The sequence below is a fragment of the Lucilia sericata genome, unplaced genomic scaffold, assembly GCF_015586225.1.
Source record: "Lucilia sericata isolate MDLA Ls3-8-SP2 unplaced genomic scaffold, ASM1558622v1 Contig000262F_arrow, whole genome shotgun sequence".
Lineage (NCBI taxonomy): Eukaryota > Metazoa > Arthropoda > Insecta > Diptera > Calliphoridae > Lucilia > Lucilia sericata.
The window spans coordinates 170256-194128 of NW_023994287.1; the positions used below are offsets into that span (position 1 = coordinate 170256).

Here is a 23873-nt window from a genome sequence, read left to right on the forward strand (position 1 = left end):
ATTTCAAACTTTATATTATTTTTCAATATAATACCAGGAATTCAGTTTCAGCTTTCTTTTCAATTTTTCCTTGAAAACTTTAAAAATATTTTTAATTTTTAGAGAATCTGTTGCGTATTGAAATTGTTACCAAATTAATTCCCTTTCAATCTCTTTGTATGAGCATATATTTTCTTTAAATTATTAAAACTTGCTTTATGTTCAAGTTAAAAAATATTAATTGTTTTATTGTAAAATTTGCCAGTTTTATTAAAAATCTTTCTTCAGACAACTAAAGGCAAACATTCTGTTCTGAAAATGTATACTTAAGAGAGTGGGAGAGAGAGAACACTTAACTAGTCTATTGACTGGTCAATGGACAAGTCTTCGGTACAGCCTATAGTCTAGTCTATAGTCTAGTCTATAGACTAGTCTAGTCTATAGTCTAGTCTAGTCTAGTCTAGTCTAGTCTAGTCTAGTCTATAGTCTAGTCTAGTCTATAGTCTAGTCTAGTCTATAGTCTAGTCTATAGTCTAGTCTATAGTCTAGTCTATAGTCTAGTCTATATTCAAGTCTATAGTCAAGTCTATAGTCTAGATTATAGTCTAGTCTATAGTCTAGTCTATAGTCTAGTCTATAGTCTAGTCTATAGTCTAGTCTATAGTCAAGTCTATAGTCAAGTCTATAGTCTAGATTATAGTCTAGTCTATAGTCTAGTCTATAGTCTAGTCTATAGTCTAGTCTATAGTGTAGTCTATAGTCTAGTCTATAGTCTATAGTCTAGTCTATAGTCTAGTCTATAGTCTAGTCTATAGTCTAGTCTATAGTCTAGTCTATAGTCTAGTCTATAGTCTAGTCTATAGTCTAGTCTATAGTCTAGTCTATAGTCTAGTCTATAGTCTAGTCTATAGTCTAGTCTATAGTCTAGTCTATAGTCTAGTCTATAGTCTAGTCTATAGTCTAGTCTATAGTCTAGTCTATAGTCTAGTCTATAGTCTAGTCTATAGTCTAGTCTATAGTCTAGTCTATAGTCTAGTCTATAGTCTAGTCTATAGTCTAGTCTATAGTCTAGTCTATAGTCTAGTCTATAGTCTAGTCTATAGTCTAGGTCTATAGTTAGTCTCGTCTATAGTTCTAGTCTATAGTCTAGTCTAAGTCTAGTCTATAGTCTAGTCTTAGTCTAGTCTATAGTCTAGTCTATAGTCTAGTCTATAGTCTATAGTCTAGTCTAGTCTAGTCTATAGTCTAGTCTATAGTCTAGTCTATAGTCTAGTCTATAGTCTAGTCTATAGTTAGTCTATAGTCTAGTCTATAGTCTAGTCTATAGTCTAGTCTATAGTCTAGTCTATAGTCTAGTCTATAGTCTAGTCTATAGTCTAGTCTATAGTCTAGTCTATAGTCTAGTCTATAGTCTAGTCTATAGTCTAGTCTATAGTCTAGTCTATAGTCTAGTCTATAGTCTAGTCTATAGTCTAGTCTATAGTCTAGTCTATAGTCTAGTCTATAGTCTAGTCTATAGTCTAGTCTATAGTCTAGTCTATAGTCTAGTCTATAGTCTAGTCTATAGTCTAGTCTATAGTCTAGTCTATAGTCTAGTCTATAGTCTAGTCTATAGTCTAGTCTATAGTCTAGTCTATAGTCTAGTCTATAGTCTAGTCTATAGTCTAGTCTATAGTCTAGTCTATAGTCCTAGTCTATAGTCTAGTCTATAGTCTAGTCTATAGTCTAGTCTATAGTCTAGTCTATAGTCTAGTCTATAGTCTAGTCTATAGTCTAGTCTATAGTCTAGTCTATAGTCTAGTCTATAGTCTAGTCTATAGTCTAGTCTATAGTCTAGTCTATAGTCTAGTCTATGTCTAGTCTATAGTCTAGTCTATAGTCTAGTCTATAGTCTAGTCTATAGTCTAGTCTATAGTCTAGTCTATAGTCTAGTCTATAGTCTAGTCTATAGTCTAGTCTATAGTCTAGTCTATAGTCTAGTCTATAGTCTAGTCTATAGTCTAGTCTATATAGTCTAGTCTATAGTCTAGTCTATAGTCTAGTCTATAGTCTAGTCTATACTTTAGTCAATATGCTAGTCTATAGTCTAGTCTATATCCGAGTCTATAGTATGGTCTATAGTCTAGTTTATAGTTTAGTCTATAATCTAGTCTATAGTCTAGTCTACAGTGTAGCATACAGTCTAATAGTCTAGTCTACAATCTAGCCTAAGTACTACGAAGTTAAAATTAATTTCGAAAATTCTTTTGAATGGAACACTTTCAAACAAGTCTAAAACCGAAAAGTGGTCAATTAAGAGATTTCATAAAATTTGACAAATTTTACAATAGGACTCTCTTACTTAAAACTAAAATTCTTTAAAAAGCTTTTTAATTGTTTTTCGTTTTGATTGTTTTGTAAAATTAAATTAAATATGTAAATGAAATGTTAAATATTACACATAGTTGTTTTTTTTTTTTTTCATTTAGGTGTACAATTATAATTTTTTTGAAATGACTATACTATCAGTCCATGTTTGTTTGTTGCGTTTTTTTTTTTTGTTTAACAAACATTTTAGTTTGTTTAAAAGAAATGCTTGGTTTTCTTTGATAATTGAGTTTTTTCATAAAGATTTTGTTCGGTTTTTTTCGAGGGATAAGGTGGGGTATAAAAGGAAAACGTTTGTTTAAAAAATGTACAAGTTTTTTTTAAGTTAATAAAGGGCAGGGTTTGTAGGAGTAGAGGAAAGTGTGATAGAGAGTAAAGGTAGAGAGTGATGTTTTTCTTGTTTTTGTTCCTTAATTATTAAACTTATATATGACTATAATTAAATGGCATAAATTCTTTTAATTTTTTTTTTTGTTTTTATCTCGTGTTCGAATGTGATTATTTTTACTTAAATAGTTTAACAAATCTCATGAGATGTTAATCATCAGAGAATATCGGGTGTATTGTTGTCATCGTGTGAATGTTGCAGCAGACCTTTTCTTTCGTCTGGTGCTGTACTTAAATTATTTTCCGGCACTACTGCCGGTTCCACTATGGCATCGGCATACATGGATTCATAGACAGGATTGGCAAAGTTGCCCTGGAATAGAAAGTTAATCAAACAATTAAGCATCATTATGATTTGAATAAAAAAAATGTTATTACCTTATCATCTTCGTGTACAAAGGCGGGAGTTTCATCGGCATCTCCCCGATACATGGGATTCGTAAGCATTATTTCGACATTTTCGGTAAGACGGGCATGAGAGAAGGGTTGTGATATGCGATGTTTTCTATAAGAATGGAAAATATAAAAATTTAGTACAAAATTTTAAAGTAAAACGTTAGGCTAGTTAGACTTAGTTTATAGTCTAGTCTATAGTTTAATCTGTAGTCTAGTCTATATTCTAGTATATAGTCGAGTCTATAGTCTAGTTTATAGTCTAGTCTATATTCTAGTCTATATTCTAGTCTATAGTATAGTCTATAGTGTAGTCTATAGTCTAGTCTATAGGCTAGTCTATAGTCTAGTCTATAGTCTAGTCTATAGTCTAGTCTACAGTGTAGTCTATAGTCTAGTCTACAGTCTAGTCTATAGTCTAGTCTATAGTCTAGTCTACAGTCTAGTCTATAGTCTAGTCTATAGTCTAGTCTATAGTCTAGTCTATAGTCTAGTCTATAGCCTAGTCTATAGCCTAGTCTATAGTCTAGTCTATAGTCTAGTCTATAGTCTAGTCTATAGTCTAGTCTATAGTCTAGTCTATAGTCTAGTCTATAGTCTAGTCTATAGTCTAGTCTATAGTCTAGTCTATAGTCTAGTCTATAGTCTAGTCTATAGTCTAGTCTAGTCTAGTCTAGTCTATAGTCTAGTCTATAGTCTACAGTCTAGTCTAAAGTCTAGTCTATAGTCTAGTCTATAGTCTAGTCTATAGTCTAGTCTATAGTCTAGTCTATAGTCTAGTCTATAGTCTAGTCTATAGTCTAGTCTATAGTCTAGTCTATAGTCTAGTCTATAGTCTAGTCTATAGTCTAGTCTATAGTCTAGTCTATAGTCTAGTCTATAGTCTAGTCTATAGTCTAGTCTATAGTCTAGTCTATAGTCTAGTCTATAGTCTAGTCTATAGTCTAGTCTTATAGTCTAGTCTATAGTCTAGTCTATAGTCTAGTCTATAGTCTAGTCTATAGTCTAGTCTATAGTCTAGTCTATAGTCTAGTATATGTCAGTCTAGTCTATCTATAGTCTAGTCTATAGTCTAGTCTATAGTCTAGCTATAGTCTAGGTCTAGTCTAGTCTATAGTCTAGTCTATAGTCTAGTCTATAGTCTAGTCTATAGTCTAGTCTATAGTCTAGTCTATAGTCTAGTCTATAGTCTAGTCTATAGTCTAGTCATATAGTCTAGTCCTATAGTCTATCTATAGTCTAGTCTATAGTCTAGTCTATGCTAGTCTATGTCGTATAGTCTAGTCTATATGTCCTAGTCTATAGTCTAGTCTATAGTCTAGTCTATAGTCTAGTCTATAGTCTAGTGCTATAGTCTAGTCTATTAGTCTAGTCTATAGTCTAGTCTATAGTCTAGTCTATAGTCTAGTCTATAGTCTAGTCTATTAGTCTAGTCTATAGTCTAGTCTATAGTCTAGTCTATAGTCTAGTCTAGTAGTCTAGTCTATAGTCTAGTCTATAGTCTAGTCTATAGTCTAGTCTATAGTCTAGTCTATAGTCTAGTCTATAGTCTAGTCTATAGTCTAGTCTATAGTCTAGTCTATAGTCTAGTCTATAGTCTAGTCTATAGTCTAGTCTATAGTCTAGTCTATAGTCTAGTCTATAGTTTAGTCTATAGTCTAGTCTATAGTCTAGTCTATAGTCTAGTCTATAGTCTAGTCTATAGTCTAGTCTATGGTCTAGTATATGGTCTAGTCTATAGTGTAGTCTATAGTCTAGTCTATAGTCTAGTCTATAGTCTAGTCTATAGTCTAGTCTATAGTCTAGTCTATAGTCTAGTCTATAGTCTAGTCTATAGTCTAGTATATAGTCTAGTCTATAGTGTAGTCTATAGTCCAGTCTATAGTCTAGTCTATAGTTTAGTCTAGTCTAGTCTATAGTCTAGCTTATAGTCTAGTCTATAGCTTATTCTATGGTCTAGTATATAGTCTAGTCTACAGTCTAGTCTATAGTCTAGTCTATAGTCTAGTCTATAGTCTAGTCTATAGTCTAGTTTATAGTCTAGTCTATTGTCTAGTCTATAGTCTAGTCTATAGTCTATAGTTGTCTATAGTCTAGTCTATAGTCTAGTCTATAGTCTAGTCTATAGTCTAGTCTATAGTCTAGTCTATAGTCTAGTCTATAGTCTAGTCTATAGTCTAGTCTATAGTCTAGTCTATAGTCTAGTCTATAGTCTAGTCTATAGTCTAGTCTATAGTCTAGTCTATAGTCTAGTCTATAGTCTAGTCTATAGTCTAGTCTATAGTCTAGTCTATAGTCTAGTCTATAGTCTAGTCTATAGTCTAGTCTATAGTCTAGTCTATAGTCTAGTCTATAGTCTAGTCTATAGTCTAGTCTATAGTCTAGTCTATAGTCTAGTCTATAGTCTAGTCTATAGTCTAGTCTATAGTCTAGTCTATAGTCTAGTCTATAGTCTAGTCTATAGTCTAGTCTATAGTCTAGTCTATAGTCTAGTCTAGTCTATAGTCTAGTCTATAGTCTAGTCTATAGTCTAGTCTATAGTCTAGTCTATAGTCTAGTCTATAGTCTAGTCTATAGTCTAGTCTATAGTCTAGTCTATAGTCTAGTCTATGGTCTAGTATATGGTCTAGTCTATAGTGTAGTCTATAGTCTAGTCTATAGTCTAGTCTATAGTCTAGTCTATAGTCTAGTCTATAGTCTAGTCTATAGTCTAGTCTATAGTCTAGTCTATAGTCTAGTCTATAGTCTAGTCTATAGTCTAGTCTATAGTCTAGTCTATAGTCTATAGTCTAGTCTATAGTCTAGTCTATAGTCTAGTCTATAGTCTAGTCTATAGTCTAGTCTATAGTCTAGTCTATAGTCTATAGTCTAGTCTATAGTCTAGTCTATAGTCTAGTCTATAGTCTAGTCTATAGTCTAGTCTATAGTCTAGTCTATAGTCTAGTCTATAGTCTAGTCTATAGTTTAGTCTATAGTCTAGTCTATAGTATAGTCTATAGTCTAGTCTATAGTCTAGTCTATAGTCTAGTCTATGGTCTAGTATATGGTCTAGTCTATAGTGTAGTCTATAGTCTAGTCTATAGTCTAGTCTATAGTCTAGTCTATAGTCTAGTCTATAGTCTAGTCTATAGTCTAGTCTATAGTCTAGTCTATAGTCTAGTCTATAGTCTAGTCTATAGTCTAGTATATAGTCTAGTCTATAGTGTAGTCTATAGTCCAGTCTATAGTCTAGTCTATAGTTTAGTCTAGTCTAGTCTATAGTCTAGCTTATAGTCTAGTCTATAGTTTATTCTATGGTCTAGTATATAGTCTAGTCTATAGTATAGTCTACAGTCTAGTCTATAGTCTAGTCTATAGTCTAGTCTATAGTCTAGTCTATAGTCTAGTCTATAGTCTAGTTTATAGTCTAGTCTATTGTCTAGTCTATAGTTTATTCTAGTCTATAGTCTAGTCTACAGTCTAGTCTATAGTCTAGTCTATAGTCTAGTCTATAGTCTAGTCTACAGTCTAGTCTATAGTCTAGTCTATATTCTAGTCTATAGTCTAGTCTATGGTCTAGTATATGGTCTAGTCTATAGTGTAGTCTATAGTCTAGTCTATAGTCTAGTCTATAGTCTAGTCTATTCTAGTCTATAGTCTAGTCTATAGTCTAGTCTATAGTCTAGTCTATAGTCTAGTCTACAGTCTAGTCTATAGTCTAGTCTATAGTCTAGTCTATAGTCTAGTCTAGTGTAGTCTATAGTCCAGTCTATAGTCTAGTCTATAGTCTAGTCTATAGTCTAGTCTATAGTCTAGTCTATAGTCTAGTCTATAGTCTAGTCTATAATCTAGTCTATAGTCTAGTCTATAGTCTAGTCTATAGTCTAGTCTATAGTCTAGTCTATAGTCTAGTCTATAGTCTAGTCTATAGTCTAGTCTATAGTCTAGTCTATAGTCTAGTCTATAGTCTAGTCTATAGTCTAGTCTATAGTCTAGTCTATAGTCTAGTCTATAGTCTAGTCTATAGTCTAGTCTATAGTCTAGTCTATAGTCTAGTCTATAGTCTAGTCTATAGTCTAGTCTATAGTCTAGTCTATAGTCTAGTCTATAGTCTAGTCTATAGTCTAGTCTATAGTCTAGTCTATAGTCTAGTCTATAGTCTAGTCTATAGTCTAGTCTATAGTCTAGTCTATAGTCTAGTCTATAGTCTAGTCTATAGTCTAGTCTATAGTCTAGTCTATATCTAGTCTATAGTCTAGTCTATAGTCTAGTCTATAGTCTAGTCTATAGTCTAGTCTATAGTCTAGTCTATAGTCTAGTCTATAGTCTAGTCTATAGTCTAGTCTATAGTCTAGTCTATAGTCTAGTCTATAGTCTAGTCTATAGTCTAGTCTATAGTCTAGTCTATAGTCTAGTCTATAGTCTAGTCTATAGTCTAGTCTATAGTCTAGTCTATAGTCTAGTCTATAGTCTAGTCTATAGTCTAGTCTATAGTCTAGTCTATAGTCTAGTCTATAGTCTAGTCTATAGTCTAGTCTATAGTCTAGTCTATAGTCTAGTCTATAGTCTAGTCTATAGTCTAGTCTATAGTCTAGTCTAGTCTAGTCTTTAGTCTAGTCTTTAGTCTATAGTCTAGTCTATAGTCTAGTCTATAGTCTAGTCTATAGTCTAGTCTATAGTCTAGTCTATAGTCTAGTCTATAGTCTAGTCTATAGTCTAGTCTATAGTCTAGTCTATAGTCTAGTCTATAGTCTAGTCTATAGTCTAGTCTATAGTCTAGTCTATAGTCTAGTCTATAGTCTAGTCTATAGTCTAGTCTATAGTTTAGTCTATAGTCTAGTCTATAGTCTAGTCTATAGTCTAGTCTATAGTCTAGTCTATAGTCTAGTCTATGGTCTAGTATATGGTCTAGTCTATAGTGTAGTCTATAGTCTAGTCTATAGTCTAGTCTATAGTCTAGTCTATAGTCTAGTCTATAGTCTAGTCTATAGTCTAGTCTATAGTCTAGTCTATAGTCTAGTCTATAGTCTAGTCTATAGTCTAGTCTATAGTCTAGTCTATAGTCTAGTCTATAGTCTAGTATATAGTCTAGTCTATAGTGTAGTCTATAGTCCAGTCTATAGTCTAGTCTATAGTTTAGTCTAGTCTAGTCTATAGTCTAGCTTATAGTCTAGTCTATAGTTTATTCTATGGTCTAGTATATAGTCTAGTCTATAGTATAGTCTACAGTCTAGTCTATAGTCTAGTCTATAGTCTAGTCTATAGTCTAGTCTATAGTCTAGTTTATAGTCTAGTCTATTGTCTAGTCTATAGTTTATTCTAGTCTATAGTCTAGTCTACAGTCTAGTCTATAGTCTAGTCTATAGTCTAGTCTATAGTCTAGTCTATAGTCTAGTCTACAGTCTAGTCTATAGTCTAGTCTATATTCTAGTCTATAGTCTATGGTCTAGTATATGGTCTAGTCTATAGTGTAGTCTATAGTCTAGTCTATAGTCCAGTCTATTCTAGTCTATAGTCTAGTCTATTCTAGTCTATAGTCTAGTCTATAGTCTAGTCTATAGTATAGTCTATAGTCTAGTCTATAGTCTAGTCTATAGTCTAGTCTATAGTCTAGTCTATAGTCTAGTCTACAGTCTAGTCTATAGTCTAGTCTATAGTCTAGTATATAGTCTAGTCTATAGACTAGTCTATAGTCTAGTCTATAGTCCAGTCTATAGTCTATTGTCTAGTCTATAGTTAAGTCTATAATCTATTCTATTGTCTACACTATAGCCAGGCTATAGTATAGTCTACGGCCAGACTATAGTATAGTCTACGGCCAGACTATAGTATAGTCTACGGCCAGACTATAGCCTATTCTATAGTTCAGTCGATAGTCTAGTCTGTAGTCTGGTCTATAGTCTAGTCTATAGTCATGCCTATAGTCTTGTCTATAGTCTAGTCTATATTCTAGTCTATATTCTAATAAAGACTATTATTTTCTACTCACTTCAAAAAGTATAGACCACCACCAAACAGTGCCAGCACCAAAATGGCTATAGCCAAAACAATGGCTATTATTGACATAATATTGGCGGAATGTTCAGTTTCACTTCTTAAGGCATTGGCGCTATCAGCCAAACAGGTGGTAACATGGCCATCATCACACCTTAAAGGAAAGAAATAAAACAATTACTTATATATCAGCCCAATATCTCTTTCTCCTATCTCTAAACTTACTTGCACTCATTTATAGAACTGCCGGTCTGACAAACACCACATTCACCCACACACGCGGGTGGTACATCACAAGCATCGCCCTCCCATTCTCCAATGCATGAACAATGCGGTATCGCATATGCATCCAAATGACAAACACCGTTATTTTGACAGTAATGTATACAGGGATTATCCTCTGAAACGGGACGCTCACAGAAATCACCATTCCATTGATCGGTACAATTACACATGGCTACGTTTTTGATGACATGACAAGTGCCGCTATTTTGACAGATAATGCCGGTGCAGGGATTTCTTAGGGGAATTTCGGAGGCATCACAGACTGGGGGAGGATAAAAAAACGGAATGTATTAGTTAGTAGAGAAAATTTTCTATAAAAACGGAAAATTTATACAAAATATATAATTTACTTACATTGTGGTGGATTTGTAGTTTTACACAAATCAGTTTCACAACGATCTCCAGTATAGCGCTCGGAACAGGTACACATAAGCATTTGCTGGTTTTCAGTGCAAAGACCACCGTTCAGACAATAGTTGGCACATGAATCCGATTCACATTGTTCACCATAGAAACCCTGTAGACATTGGCATTGTGGTCCACCTTTGGTGCCTATATTACAAATGCCACCATTTTTACAGAAGCCAGAGCAGACATCCACCTCGCAACGTTTACCGGTGAAGCTAAAATATTATTATTAAAAAAACCTGTTCCTATAAAAAATATAACTGTAATAAACTTACCCGTCGGGACATTCACATTGCGTTGTACCCGTTAGCGTTTCACGACATATTCCACCATTAGCACATGTCAGATTAACACAATGTTCACATTGTTCTCCGATATACATGGGTGGACAGGTACATTTCATGTGATCATCAGTTATGAGACAAGAACCACCATTATGACAACGTGATTGACATTCTGGCACCGAAGTTTCACAACGAGGTCCCGACCAACCGGGCGTACAGCTGCATTTGAGTGGTGGTGGTTCTAGGGAACCCGGTATTTGTGGTGCTATTATACAAAGACCATAATTTTTACAATAATTCGAGCAACGATAATGTTCACAGAATTCTCCTTCGAACTGGGGCTGACAGACACATTTCGGTATATGATTGATGATTTTGCAGGTTCCTAGATTACATTTAAGGGGACAGTAGTCGGGTATGGTGGCATGATCTGCTACACATTTGCCATTGGCTACATGATAATCCTTGGGACATTTACATCTATAGCCGCTATCGGTTTCGGTGCTGAGTATACACAAAGAACCCATTTGTTTGCAGGGTTCCTTGGCGCAAGGGTTGGTTACTTAAATAGGTATAGTATTCAAATTAATAACGATTTTTTGATTTGCAGAATGAAGTGAAAACTTACTATTACGATTTTGTTTGAGTGGATGTAAAATACCGATATCTGAGGATCTATAGCCCTTAAGCAAATAAGTGCCATTGTCATTGCCAAATTTGTTCATTTTTATAATGCTTTGATCATATAATTTGATATATAAATAGTCCTCAAATACATCGATTTTTTGGGGTTTTTCTGAAAAGGAATTGCGGTTAGGTCCCTGAAGGTTTTTTATAAGGAAAACAACTTACCCTTATTCGAAAATCTTCTAACCACATTACGTTCTTTACCATTCAAACGACAAGTTTCTACAGTGCCCTTACGATAATCTGCCCAATACAGACGCCCTGTGGGATAATCTATAGCCAAACTAATGGGCCAACCCACATCACGTTCCACTAAACTGCGTTTGTTTTGACCATCCAGCGAAGCCATTAATATGCCATTTTCCAAAGTTGACCAAATCATAATGCGAGATTCTGGTTCTACTACAATATCGGTGGGATTTAAGCCGGTGGATACTAGAGAAGCATATTTCTTGCCATCAATGTCGGTAACAATGATTTCATTGTGTCGCGAATCGATTATATACACCAATTGGGTGACCCATTCTATGGCCAAGGATTTGGGATCATCCAAGGCGGGAATCTGTTGGAGAACAAAGTTAGTGTTCAATATATTTTCAAAACTAAAGTGCATCACAAACTCACATCAAATGCCTTTAACTCCTTGAGATCTCTTTTTACTCTCACAGCTGTTACTTCGGTATTGGGAGTGGCAATCTTCATGGTATGCACTTTACCATGATGAGAATCTATCCAGAAGAGTAAAGTATCCTTGGGTCTGATCAAAATATCGAAAACATCTATTTTCAAACTGTCCGTTTGGAAGAAACCCACTACTGTGGTGCCTTCCTGTTTGGCGGGCAAAATAAAACGGAATTCTTGTTCCGAGGCTAAAAGCAATACCTGATCGGGACCTAAGATAACAAATACAAACATAAATATTTCTAAATAAACAATTTTGATCTCCTTCCACTTACCCGAGGCCAAACAAGTATCATTTTTCTGCGATCCCTTGAAATAACCCTCCGTACATTTGCAATTGAAATGTCCCGCCTTCTTTTCTATACAAATCTGTGAGCAGGTGCCAAAACCACATACTGGAGGTTGGCAATTCATTTCATCCGAACCATCTATGCAATTATATTGACCATCACAGCGGAATATTTTCGAAATACAGTCCTCATTTTCACATTGGAATTGATCGTGACGACATTTGGGTAGAGCAGCACACACCTCATCGGCTTCATCTTCATTATTGCCGCAATCATTGACACCATCACACAATGCAGATTTGCGTATACACTTCAGATTGGAACACTTAAAGGCATTGGTGTGACAATGAATTAAAGCACAAGTTTCATAGCTCTCATCACTGCCATCGGTACAATCATCCCAACCATCACATTTCCAGCGAGCCATTATGCACTTGCCATTGGCACAAGTGAAATGATCATGGGGACAGGTACAGTTAACCTCATCGCTGCCATCCGGACAATCATCGTCTCCATCACACTGGTATTGTCTGGAAATGGTAAAAAGTTATTCTTAATTTCTTTACAAAACCAACAAAAATCCTCTCAAGACTTACTTATTGATGCAAGTATTAAAGGCGGCACATTTGAATTGATGCTCCTTGCAGGTGATATTACAATTAATCTCATCACTGCTATCATCACAATGTATTTCACCATCGCAGCGATGATCATGTTTAATACATTTCCCGGTACCACATCTAAACTCACTTTCCGAACAATTGCGCATTTGACAATTTAACTCATCACTGCCATCGCCACAATCATTTTCATAATCACAGCGCCATCTGCCGGGTATACATTTGGAATTGTTGCACTTAAAGTAGGTGGGATCACATTCTTCCTTCGAGGAGTGACAAGAAGGCGGTTCATCTTCACCACTGGGACAATCATCCTCACCATCACATCTCCAAGACATAGGTATACAACGTCCCGAAGCACATTGGAAATCACTGGGACCACAGGAAACCCGTTCACAATTCAACTCATCCGATTTATCGGGACAATCAATATCACCATCACACACCCATATGAAAGGCATACAACGATTATTGCCACATTGGAATTGATTCTTGGTGCAATTGAGTGGTGCACAACCACTTTCATCCTCGCCATTGGGACAATCGCGTACTCCATCACATTTCTTGACATTATCTATACAGAACGCGGTAGTATTGTCGGAAGCTTCACATTTCATATGATTTTCGAAACAGGTAAACTTATCACAATTCTGTTCATCTGAATTATCACCACATTGATTGGTGCCATCACATATAGCCGAGGGATGTATGCATTTCTTATTGTTACACTGATACTGGCCCGGTTCACAATGGAAGGGTGGACAATTTTCCGGTTCATCACTGCCATCACCACAATCATCTTGCGTATCGCATTTCCAATAGAACGGTATACATTTGTAAGTTTGCGAACATTGGAAATGGGCCGCCGTACAGTTAGCTATACATGATTTATGATCATCGGCCAAGAAGAAATTATTGGGACAAGCACATTTGTAATAAGGAGCTTCGGGTGAGAGTAAACATAAGGTTGAACAATTGGCCGTATCGCAAGGATTGCCCTTGTGAGGCTGCTGTTGTCTATAAGGATGATAGATTCTCAAATCCATGGGCCGGTGGATGGTGGTAATTAAGGTGGAACAGTTTTGTCCTGAAAATTTATTACAATATTCTATGGATTTGGTTTCCCAATCAGACCAGAATACCTTGTCCTCCCATACAGCAATGGCAAATATATGATGCAGATTAAGTTGAGGATTAAGCTTGCGCGACATGATAACTCGTATATTATTGCCATCTAAATCGGACACGGAAATTGTATCTTCTCGGGCATCACCCCAAAATAGTTGATTACTTTCGAAGGATAATGTCAAGGCATTAGGCCAACCCATATTCTCGCGTATTATGACCCGAGGATTGGAACCATCCATGCCGGCTTTACCAATATGAGGATTATCACCCCAGTCGGACCAATAAAGATTGCGATTGAAAGGATCCAAAGCTACTCCTCTAGGTTCACGTAGATTTTCATTTATCAACACTTTACGATAGCGACCATCCAATTTCGACACCTCAATAGTATCCAAACCCTTGTCACACCAATACAGATTCTTAGCCACCCAATCTACAGCTAAACCATCTGGATTCTTAAGCATAGCTTGATGTAATGTAGTGGTCTTATTCTCCACTGTACAAAAACGTTTAATCATACCCACCGTAGAGGTAACATCCGACCAAAATAGACACTTAGAATCCCAATCAAAGTCCAAAGCCACAGCATTAGATAGCTGATGTATTAGAATAGAACCATTGCCGCGCATATCAACCTGACGGATGTAATAGCGATTGGAGAATATAAGTTTGGCGGTTTCATTGCTGGTGGCCTTGCAGGTATGTTGATCATCCTTCAGTTCATAACCCTTCATGCACAAACACTTATAGGAACCATAAGTATTGGCACAAATTTGCGAGCAATGATGAGGACCACTACACTCGTCTATATCATCGCATAAGTGATGATTGGCATGCAACTTATAGCCCGGATCACATTGACATTCATAACCGATTTTCTTATCTATACATACATGCTCACATATATCCGGTGTCAAACATTCATTGACATTACACAAGGACTCATCGGAGAAATCGCCACAATCATTACGTCCATCACATAAAAAGTCCTCAGAGACACAAGCACCATTTTTGCACTGATATTGTCCTAGGCCGCAAGACATTGTCGACTCACCACACAACTCCAAAGACTCGTCAGAAGCATCTGAGCAATCGGGACGTGAATTACAGGTAAGATTTTTAGCTATACATTCTAAATTATGACACTGGAATTCCACTTCTTCCAAACACACTTGGGTATAATTGAAATGTACACAATCTTCATATTCATCTTCGCCATTGGGACAATCATGGTCACCATCACATACAAAACGACGATCCAAACAAATGCCATTGGAACATAAAAAGGAAGGAGCCACGCAATCGGGTATATGAGGTACGGAGGCCACGGCACAATGTTCTCCTTCATCTTCTAAGCCAGGGGCAGGACAATCATGTTCACCATCACATACCCATTTCTGTGGAATACAACGTCCTGAGGACTTGCATTGGAACAAATGAGGCCGACAAACACGATTGGGACATTGGGCACCTTCATCTGAACCATCTTCACAATCGGGTTTGGCATCACATTGCCAACTTGCCGGTATACACATGTTATCACATCTAAACTCATTTGGTTTACATTGCAACTTACAGCCCACTTCATCTGAACTGAAATTACCGGGCACTGCATCTATACAATCATTTTCACCATCACAGCGCCATTTCTCGTTAATACAACGACCATTAGAGCATTGGAATTGTCCGGGACCACAGGCTACTTTTGTAACATGTTCACAGTTTTGTTCATCACTGCCATCGGGACAATCGTTATCACCATCACAACGCCACATGGGCATAATGCAGGCTGTCGAATTGGGACAATGTTCATAGAGAGCATCTCCGGCTGGACACTCGGAGGCGGGGCAATGTTTCTCATCACTAAAATCTTTACAATCACGCACCTGATCACACACAAATTGCTGAGATATACACTCTCCACTGCCGCACCTGAATTTTTCCGGTTCACATTTGCATATTAACTCCGACTCATCGGAACCATCACCACACTGATGTACACCATCGCAGGTTTCATTCTGTGGTATGCAACGATGATTGTTGCACATGAAAAAGTCATTGGGACAGACGCGTATTATACAATAACTGCGCGATTCATCAGAACCATCCAGGCAATGGGATATGCTATCACAGGTCAAGTGTAAAGGTATGCATTCTCCAGAACGACAAGGGAATTCATTCTTTTCACATTTGGTATTCAATTGTTGTATACATCTCCTGCCATCCGAGGCCAAAACACCACGAGTACATTGACAACTGGCAGTGCCATTTTTATTCAAAATACAAACATCTTCACAGCCTCCATTTAAGATTTTACATTGATTGGAATCACAGTTAACGGTGGTATTCTGTACAGCCACCACACCCATAGGACGCTCAATATGATCTCTCAACAGAACCATATCGGCACCGGTATATTTATTAGCTCTCACTAAAGCACCCAAAACCCAATCAGACCAAAACAATAGATCACCATAGACCGCTATAGCAAACGGATGTTTGGGTGTTGAATGAGCCAAAACCACACGATGAGAACCATCATAATTGGCCCTTTCAATTTTATCTATACGCGCATCAGCCCAATACAATTTTTGATCTTCCAAATCCAAAGTTATGGCATTAGGCATTTTGATATCCTTCTTTATAATCGATTCCAAGCCAAATCCGGTTACATAAGCTCTTTGAATAGAGGGAGCCTCTTCATTCCAATTCGTCCAATAGATCATACCCAAACAGGGTTCTACCGCTATGCCTCTAGGCTTATCTTTCGAATTCAATACCCTTATGCGACTGACCAGCTGAGTGTTATTATCGGGATTTTCATTGATATAATGCAGATCCAAACTGCATATGGAAGCATCATTATTGGAAGTCCAAAATAACATTTCGTTTACTATATCAAATGCCAAACCCTCCACTCGTCCTTGATGACTAACTAACACCCGATTATTGCTGCCATTGAAGTTTACCGCATTTATAGTGCTCAAGACCATATCCGAGTAATATAAGACGCTATTTTCATAATCATAGGTCAAGGCTATAACATTAACCATCATGGTGGAATTACGTATACTGCGTACTGGTCCATTTTTATCTAAATGATCGGTGAGATGTACACTCTCTATAGTGCTGCGGTGAGAGAATAATAGGAAACTATCGTAAGGCTCGCAGGATACACCATCACTAGCCACACGACTATGGGAACAGGCACATAAGGCGGAAGTACCATTGTACAAACACAACTCTTGACAACCGCCATTGTTTTCCGCACACAAATTGGTGCCCTTTTGTAGTCTTTTCGAGAATATCTTCATGTCTTTAATGGAATAGCCTTCGAAACGCTTAAGCTCCTTAAAATCGCTCAAATTACCCATATTAGCCACCTTAAAGGTACCCTTATTATAATTATTATCCGCCCAGTATATGAAATCATCTAATTTACCCACTGATGTGGGATATTCCAAAGTATGATTCAGCAACACTTCCTTAACATTACCATCATAGTCTACTTTCATGATGGCGGGTTGGACTATGGCATTTTTGGGTGTTTCACACCAATAGACCTTTGTAGCCTCAATATCTAGCACCAAACTGGTAACGATTTTCTGATGATTTACCAAAATAAAAGGTTGTGAACCATCTAATCCGGTACGTCCTATTATACCATCCGCCACATAGAACAATAAACCCTGTACAGGATCTACCGCTAAGGCACTGGGTTTAACCACATTTGAAATAATAACATGCCGATATGATCCATTTAGTCGAGCCACTTCTATAACATTACGCTTTACATCACTGATGTATATATTCTCGGCTATCCAATCGATGGCTATGCCACCTAACCAATCTAATTGTTTATTATCCATCCATTCGGGTGATTGGATGATGACTTCACGTTGGGTACCATCTCGTTTTATACGTGATATAGTGCCGCTATCATTGTCACCCCAGTAGAGGAAATCCTTGGCAGCATGATAGTCTATGTAGGAGGCTAAGGATATTCGTGAAATGGGACCTAAAGCCTGGAAAACGCAAAATTTTTTCGTGATATATATATAACAATATTTATACATTATGCTTAAAATGACTAAAGAAATTGCACATATATAGGTGTAACCAAGGAGTATTCCTCTTTAAATTCTGTAACGAGCAGATAATATCGTAGTCGAAGCCAATAGTTTTCCCACTAAAACTTGAATCACTAATCACATAGGGATCTCAACAACTAGTAGATAACAGTTTCAGTTCAAGTACATTTCCTGTTCAGTTTTAGTTCAGTTCTAGTTGAGTTCTAGTTGGGTTCTAATTCAGTTCTAGTTGAGTTCTGGTTGGGTTCTAGTTCAGTTCTAGTTGAGTTCTAGTTGAGTTCTAGTTGAGTTCTATTTGAGTTCTAGTTCAGTTCTAGTTCAGTTCTAGTTCAGTTCTAGATCAGTTCTAGTTCAGTTCTAGTTCAGTTCTAGTTCAGTTCTAGTTCAGTTCTAGTTCAGTTCTAGTTCAGTTCTAGTTCAGTTCTAGTTCAGTTCTAGTTCAGTTCTAGTTCAGTTCTAGTTCAGTTCTAGTTCAGTTCTAGTTCAGTTCTAGTTCAGTTCTAGTTCAGTTCTAGTTCAGTTCTAGTTCAGTTCTAGTTCAGTTCTAGTTCAGTTCTAGTTCAGTTCTAGTTCAGTTATAGTTCAGTTCTAGTTCAGTTCTAGTTCAGTTCTAGTTCAGTTATAGTTCAGTTATAGTTCAGTTATAGTTCAGTTATAGTTCAGTTATAGTTCAGTTATAGTTCAGTTATAGTTCAGTTATAGTTCAGTTCTAGTTTAGTTTTAGGTTAGTTTTAGTTCAGTTCTAGTTCAGTTCTAGTTTAGTTCTAGTTCAGTTCTAGTTCAGTTCTAGTTCAGTTCTAGTTCAGTTCTAGTTCAGTTCTAGTTCAGTTCTAGTTCAGTTCTAGTTCAGTTCTAGTTCAGTTCTAGTTCAGTTCTAGTTCAGTTCTAGTTCAGTTCTAGTTCAGTTCTAGTTCAGTTCTAGTTCAGTTCTAGTTCAGTTCTAGTTCAGTTCTAGTTGAGTTCTAGTTGAGTTCTAGTTGAGTTCTAGTTGAGTTCTAGTTCAGTTCTAGTTCAGTTCTAGTTCAGTTCTAGTTCAGTTCTAGTTCAGTTCTAGTTCAGTTCTAGTTCAGTTCTAGTTCAGTTCTAGTTCAGTTCTAGTTCAGTTCTAGTTCAGTTCTAGTTCAGTTCTAGTTCAGTTCTAGTTCAGTTCTAGTTCAGTTCTAGTTCAGTTCTAGTTCAGTTCTAGTTCAGTTCTAGTTCAGTTCAGTTCTAGTTCAGTTCTAGTTCAGTTCTAGTTCAGTTCTAGTTCAGTTCTAGTTGAGTTCTAGTTCTAGTTTAGTTCTAGTTCTAGTTCAGTTCTAGTTCAGTTCTAGTTCAGTTCTAGTTCAGTTCTAGTTCAGTTCTAGTTCAGTTCTAGTTCAGTTCTAGTTCAGTTCTAGTTCAGTTCTAGTTCAGTTCTAGTTCAGTTCTAGTTAAGTTTTAGTTTAGTTCTAGTTCAGTTCTAGTTCAGTTCTAGTTCAGTTCTAGATCAGTTCTAGATCAGTTCTAGTTCAGTTCTAGTTCAGTTCTAGTTCAGTTCTAGTTCAGTTCTAGTTCAGTTCTAGTTCAGTTCTAGTTCAGTTCTAGTTCAGTTCTAGTTCAGTTCTAGTTCAGTTATAGTTCAGTTCTAGTTCAGTTCTAGTTCAGGTCTAGTTCAGTTTTATATCAATTCAGGAAACATATTTCGCAGCTCTGACTAGAAGTTATGAAGATTAGAACGAAGCTGTAAAGAGAGAAGGAATCTCAAACATAACTACTTCAAGGATCTTCTTTAGAAGCCGTCATAAAAACGAAAGCCAAGGAAAGGTAACTTATAACTTTAACGCCCTAGAGTAAACTTGCTTTAGCTCCGCAGTTTAGAATTTAAGAGCTTTCGTCGTCAAAATGAAGATCTAGAGGAAGATAACTCACACAAATGCAATCCTTTGATCTGCTTCAGGGAACCCATTTCCTTGCTATGCGCCATATAAATAAGCCTTAGATAGGGAACCCCATTTTGTAGATCTGCTTCGGGAAAGTCCTGGTAGAAACACATCTTGTAGCAGACTAAGAGGAGAAAGGAAGTTCTGTTGGAAAGACTTCACAGGTTCGCTACAGAAGAGAGTGGCATAGAAGCGAATCATGTGGGGAAAGGGAGTTCAGATAAAATGCACATATCTTCCTTCTACGCTGCATCAATTAGGAGGTTTCGTAGTCCAAACGAAACTGTAGAAGATAATCCTTAATGAAAACTAAACTTTACGGCTTCGCTTCGGAGATGTCTTGGAAAAAGACACATCTTGCAGCTGACTAAGTGGAGTCGGGAAGGTTTGTTGAAAAGACGAAGTAAACTTAAACGAACACACATCACTGGTCTGCTTTAGAGACACTCACAAGAACGAATCTCAAGAGAAAGACAAGTCAGAGAAACAGTTTGAACTTTTAACGATCCTCAGGGAAATTCAAATACTATATGGCTACACCAATGGTTAATTTAATGTTGATAAAACATTATTCCTGATCATATTAAAGTAATTTTGTTTCAACTTACCATTTTCTGTCCCTGTTCATCCAAAGTTTTACTAGGATCATAAACCTCAATACCTTTCAGCTCATGATTGGAATAGTAAAGAAACTCCTCCAAACCAATACATTGTGTTGCATTATTAGGATCTACACGATAGCCAATGGAACAACCACATACATGTTCTGTAGAAGAAATGGCCAAACATAAATGCGCACAGCCACCTTTCAACGGTCCCGCACAGGTATTGGTACCCTGTTGAGCTTCAGCATAAAACATTTTCAAATACTGGATGGATTTGGTATTTTTACGCAGCATAAAATATTCGGGACAAGAATCCTTATCGCAGGACATTATAACACTTTGTATATTCTCGGGAAAATAAAGAGTGCCATTGTAGACGGTAACCGCACTAATGGTCATTACCTCACTAGAGGCCAAGACCACGTGTATGGTTTTGGTAGCTATATCATAATAGGATATACCGGAATTATCATAGACATAATACAAACGCCAGGAATCAAAGTCTATGGTTAGAGAGGCCAAGGTTTTGTTGTGCTCGAAAATACTCTGACGATTAGTGCCATCTAGATTGCTCTGTTCAATTTGCCATAACTGAGAATTGCGGGCCGACGATATCCAATACATTTTGCCACTAAAAAGAAAGGAATAAACTTCAAAATTTAATCAAATTTAGTTTAAAAAACTTTGAACTTACTTAACAGGATCTAAAGCTATACTTTCAACCATATTAAGATCCGCCAAAATTTCCGTAACATATTCTCCTTTTAGATTACTAGCCCAGATATCACTTTTCACTTTACCGGTGGAAAAATACATGTTCTTGGCAATCCAATCTATGGCAAAACCAAAGGGATTTTGTATATCCGTATTAATAATGGTATCTATTAGACCATTAGAAATACCAGCAGTTTTGATCTCATTTAGTTGGACATCAGACCAATAAAGACGGCTGTCCTCTACAGTAAAATCTATACGCTGAGGTGCCAATACTTGAGGCGATTGTCTTATAGTAGGTATGGTATGATGTATGGGTTGCATTAAATCAATACCCCTGATTTCATCGCCCATTATAAATAGTAAAACCTGCTCATTGGCCACACAGGTGCGATTATCGGTAGGATCCAAACGCATGACATGGGGACAGGCACATTGATAGGATTTCTTGACACTAAATGGATAATTTATTTATAATTTTATAAAAATTCTTAAAACTATAAGAAAAAACTTACTCTAATAAACATAAATGCGAGCAGCCGCCATTATTATCACCACAAGGATTTTCAGCCTGAGGCTGGCGACTGGAGTGTAAAACTTGTATACCAAAAGGTTGAGTTTGTGTGCGATGTATTACTTGTATATCGGTGCCATTCCATTTATTGGCTCTTATCACTGAGGTGGTTCTCCAATCGGTCCAGTACACGTAATTCTCAAACACCGTTATGGCAAAGGGATGTGACAATATCTCCAGATCTCTGAGCACCAAATGAATATCAGAGCCATCATATTTTATGGTATATATTGAGTCCGATTTAGCATCTACCCAGTAGACACGCTTTTGCGTATAGTCCAAAGAAAGACCATTAGGCCAACCAGCCGATACCATGGAAGTAGTGGTAATAGCTTGTCGATGTTTACCAGCCATAGAGCAACGTTCTATGCGTGGATAATTATCATCCCAATCAGTCCAAAACAGCAGACCTTCTCTTGGATCTAAAGCTATAGCTCTAGGACTTTCCATATCACCCGCTATAAGGGTGCGCCTAAAACTGCCATTAAGCTTAGCTACCTCGATTTGATCCAGATTAGAATCTATCCAATATAGATTCATGCCAATCCAGTCCACTGCCAAACCTTCTGTGGTAGATAAACCTGAATGTACCACCGCTTCCACCTTGTGTAAAGCTTCTCCCACCAATTGTCCCCTATAGATTTTATCGTCTATAACATCGGTCCAAAATATTTGACTAGATTCGTTATTGTATAGAAAATCCAAGGCTATGGTATTGCGTAGCGAAGTATACAAATTACTTATGGTGCCCTTTTTCAGGTTTAAACCCCTAATTTCTTGGCGATTGGTAAAAATTACATAGGGATCATCTTCGGCTGTGCTCTTGCAGGTAAAACTATCATATTGTAAATCATAACCCTCAAAACATTTACACTCATACCGCTTGCCCACGGTGGCACATATTTGCGAACAGGAATCCCAATGATCACAGGCATGTTGCATGCTGCAGCGTTTGCCATTGGGCAGTAAATACATGTGGGCGGGGCAGGAACAGATAAAACCCTCTGGAGCATTATGACAATAGTGAGAACATTCATGGGATTTTTCACACAACTTGTCATCGCACAAGAAGCCCTCATCGGTGGTATCTTCACAATCGAATTTACCATCACAAAGCTGTTGTAGGCTTATGCATTTATTGGACACTTGACACAAACGTTCAGGAGGTTCACAGATGATGGTTTCATTGAATTCCAAAGGATTGGTTTTAATTTGTGTACAATTCATTTCATCAGACTTATCAAAACAATGAGGAATGCCATCACATCTAAAGAAGTGTGGTATACATTCGAAAGGATCGGAACAGCCGAATTCAATGGGTCCACAGTAATGAGCTTCACCTAAATCTATGATATGATGATTATCCGATTTGGTTTCATTACAGTTGGCTTCATCGCTGAAATCCAAACAATCATGTATGCCATCACACATATGCGTCTCATCATAGCAACCCACGGGTACACAGTAACGCTCTCCCGGTCCACATTCAAACTCACAAGATAATTCATCTGAATTATCACTAAAAAAGAGCAATAAATTACCAATATCATTACATTGAAATACTTTTTCTCTATCTCTCTCTCTCTCCTCCCAACTTACCCACACTGATCGACACCATCACAAACATCCGAAAACGATCGACATGCACCATTATGACACTCAAATTCTGCACACTTTTCATCGAATAAATCTTCACCCTCTTCATCGGAAGAATCATCGGGACCACAATCCACCATGCCATCATTAACCCAAGACAATTGTATACATTTACCACTTTTCGCACAGGTAAATTCATTGGCATTACACGAATGCGTTTCACAATTCTGTTGATCCGTACCATCTAGACAATAGTTTATGGAGCTACACAGCAGCGAACGTTGATAGCATCGTTGATTGCATACAAAATGTAAATTTAAATCACATTTCTTGGGATTACATGGGCCGCCATCAGCATTACTTTCATCACTGCCATCATCACAATCATCGAAGCCATCACATAAATCCTTAACATCGACACATTGCTGCGACTTTAGACATGGAAACCCTGTAGTACAATTTTTCGCCTTCACTTCTGTGTCCTTGGGATAAGGTATACACTGAGATCCCGTTCCATTTAGAGAGAATTTGTCTGGACAACGACAAATAGAGGTATTCGGAGTATTAAAACATACTCCCGGGCATTTGGTTTTAGCACAAGCATTACTTATCGATGTGGGTTGAGTGCTAACATCAAACATTTTTAGGTTGGATGTACGACCACGTTCGTATGAGAACAGTTGTGATTGAGAGTTATTCTTCACCATACCACTTAGGTGATGTATGGAAAACGTTTTTACGGTTCCATTTTTATTGTCCACCCAGTAAATGGTACCCTTGTGCAGAGCAATTGATATCGGATGATATTGTTCATCTTTAAAGATGATTTCACGATCAGTTCCATCAAAATTCATGCGTTCTATAACACTTTCGCGAACATCACACCTGGAAATGGGGGGGAAAAAATCAA

The 23873-nt window shown here is 36.9% G+C and overlaps 1 protein-coding gene across 1 annotated transcript in view; it reads right to left on the reverse strand.

Moving 5' to 3' along the window:
• Nucleotides 1-2461: 2461 nt before the first annotated feature.
• The window catches only part of LOC119602897 (low-density lipoprotein receptor-related protein 1B), a 96788-nt gene continuing 75376 nt past the window's right edge, over nucleotides 2462-23873 (reverse strand). Inside the window, exons 12-26 of the mRNA XM_037954696.1 lie at nucleotides 22967-23848; nucleotides 21309-22886; nucleotides 20774-21247; nucleotides 20083-20710; nucleotides 12331-17507; nucleotides 11720-12264; nucleotides 11388-11656; nucleotides 10929-11325; nucleotides 10705-10872; nucleotides 10068-10638; nucleotides 9739-10007; nucleotides 9325-9646; nucleotides 9095-9253; nucleotides 3112-3238; nucleotides 2462-3046 (exon numbers count right to left, since the gene is read on the reverse strand). Of these exons, the coding sequence (XP_037810624.1) occupies nucleotides 2891-3046; nucleotides 3112-3238; nucleotides 9095-9253; nucleotides 9325-9646; nucleotides 9739-10007; nucleotides 10068-10638; nucleotides 10705-10872; nucleotides 10929-11325; nucleotides 11388-11656; nucleotides 11720-12264; nucleotides 12331-17507; nucleotides 20083-20710; nucleotides 20774-21247; nucleotides 21309-22886; nucleotides 22967-23848 (11722 nt within the window). The 3' untranslated portion in view covers nucleotides 2462-2890. The remainder of the gene's footprint in view (nucleotides 3047-3111; nucleotides 3239-9094; nucleotides 9254-9324; nucleotides 9647-9738; nucleotides 10008-10067; nucleotides 10639-10704; nucleotides 10873-10928; nucleotides 11326-11387; nucleotides 11657-11719; nucleotides 12265-12330; nucleotides 17508-20082; nucleotides 20711-20773; nucleotides 21248-21308; nucleotides 22887-22966; nucleotides 23849-23873) is intronic.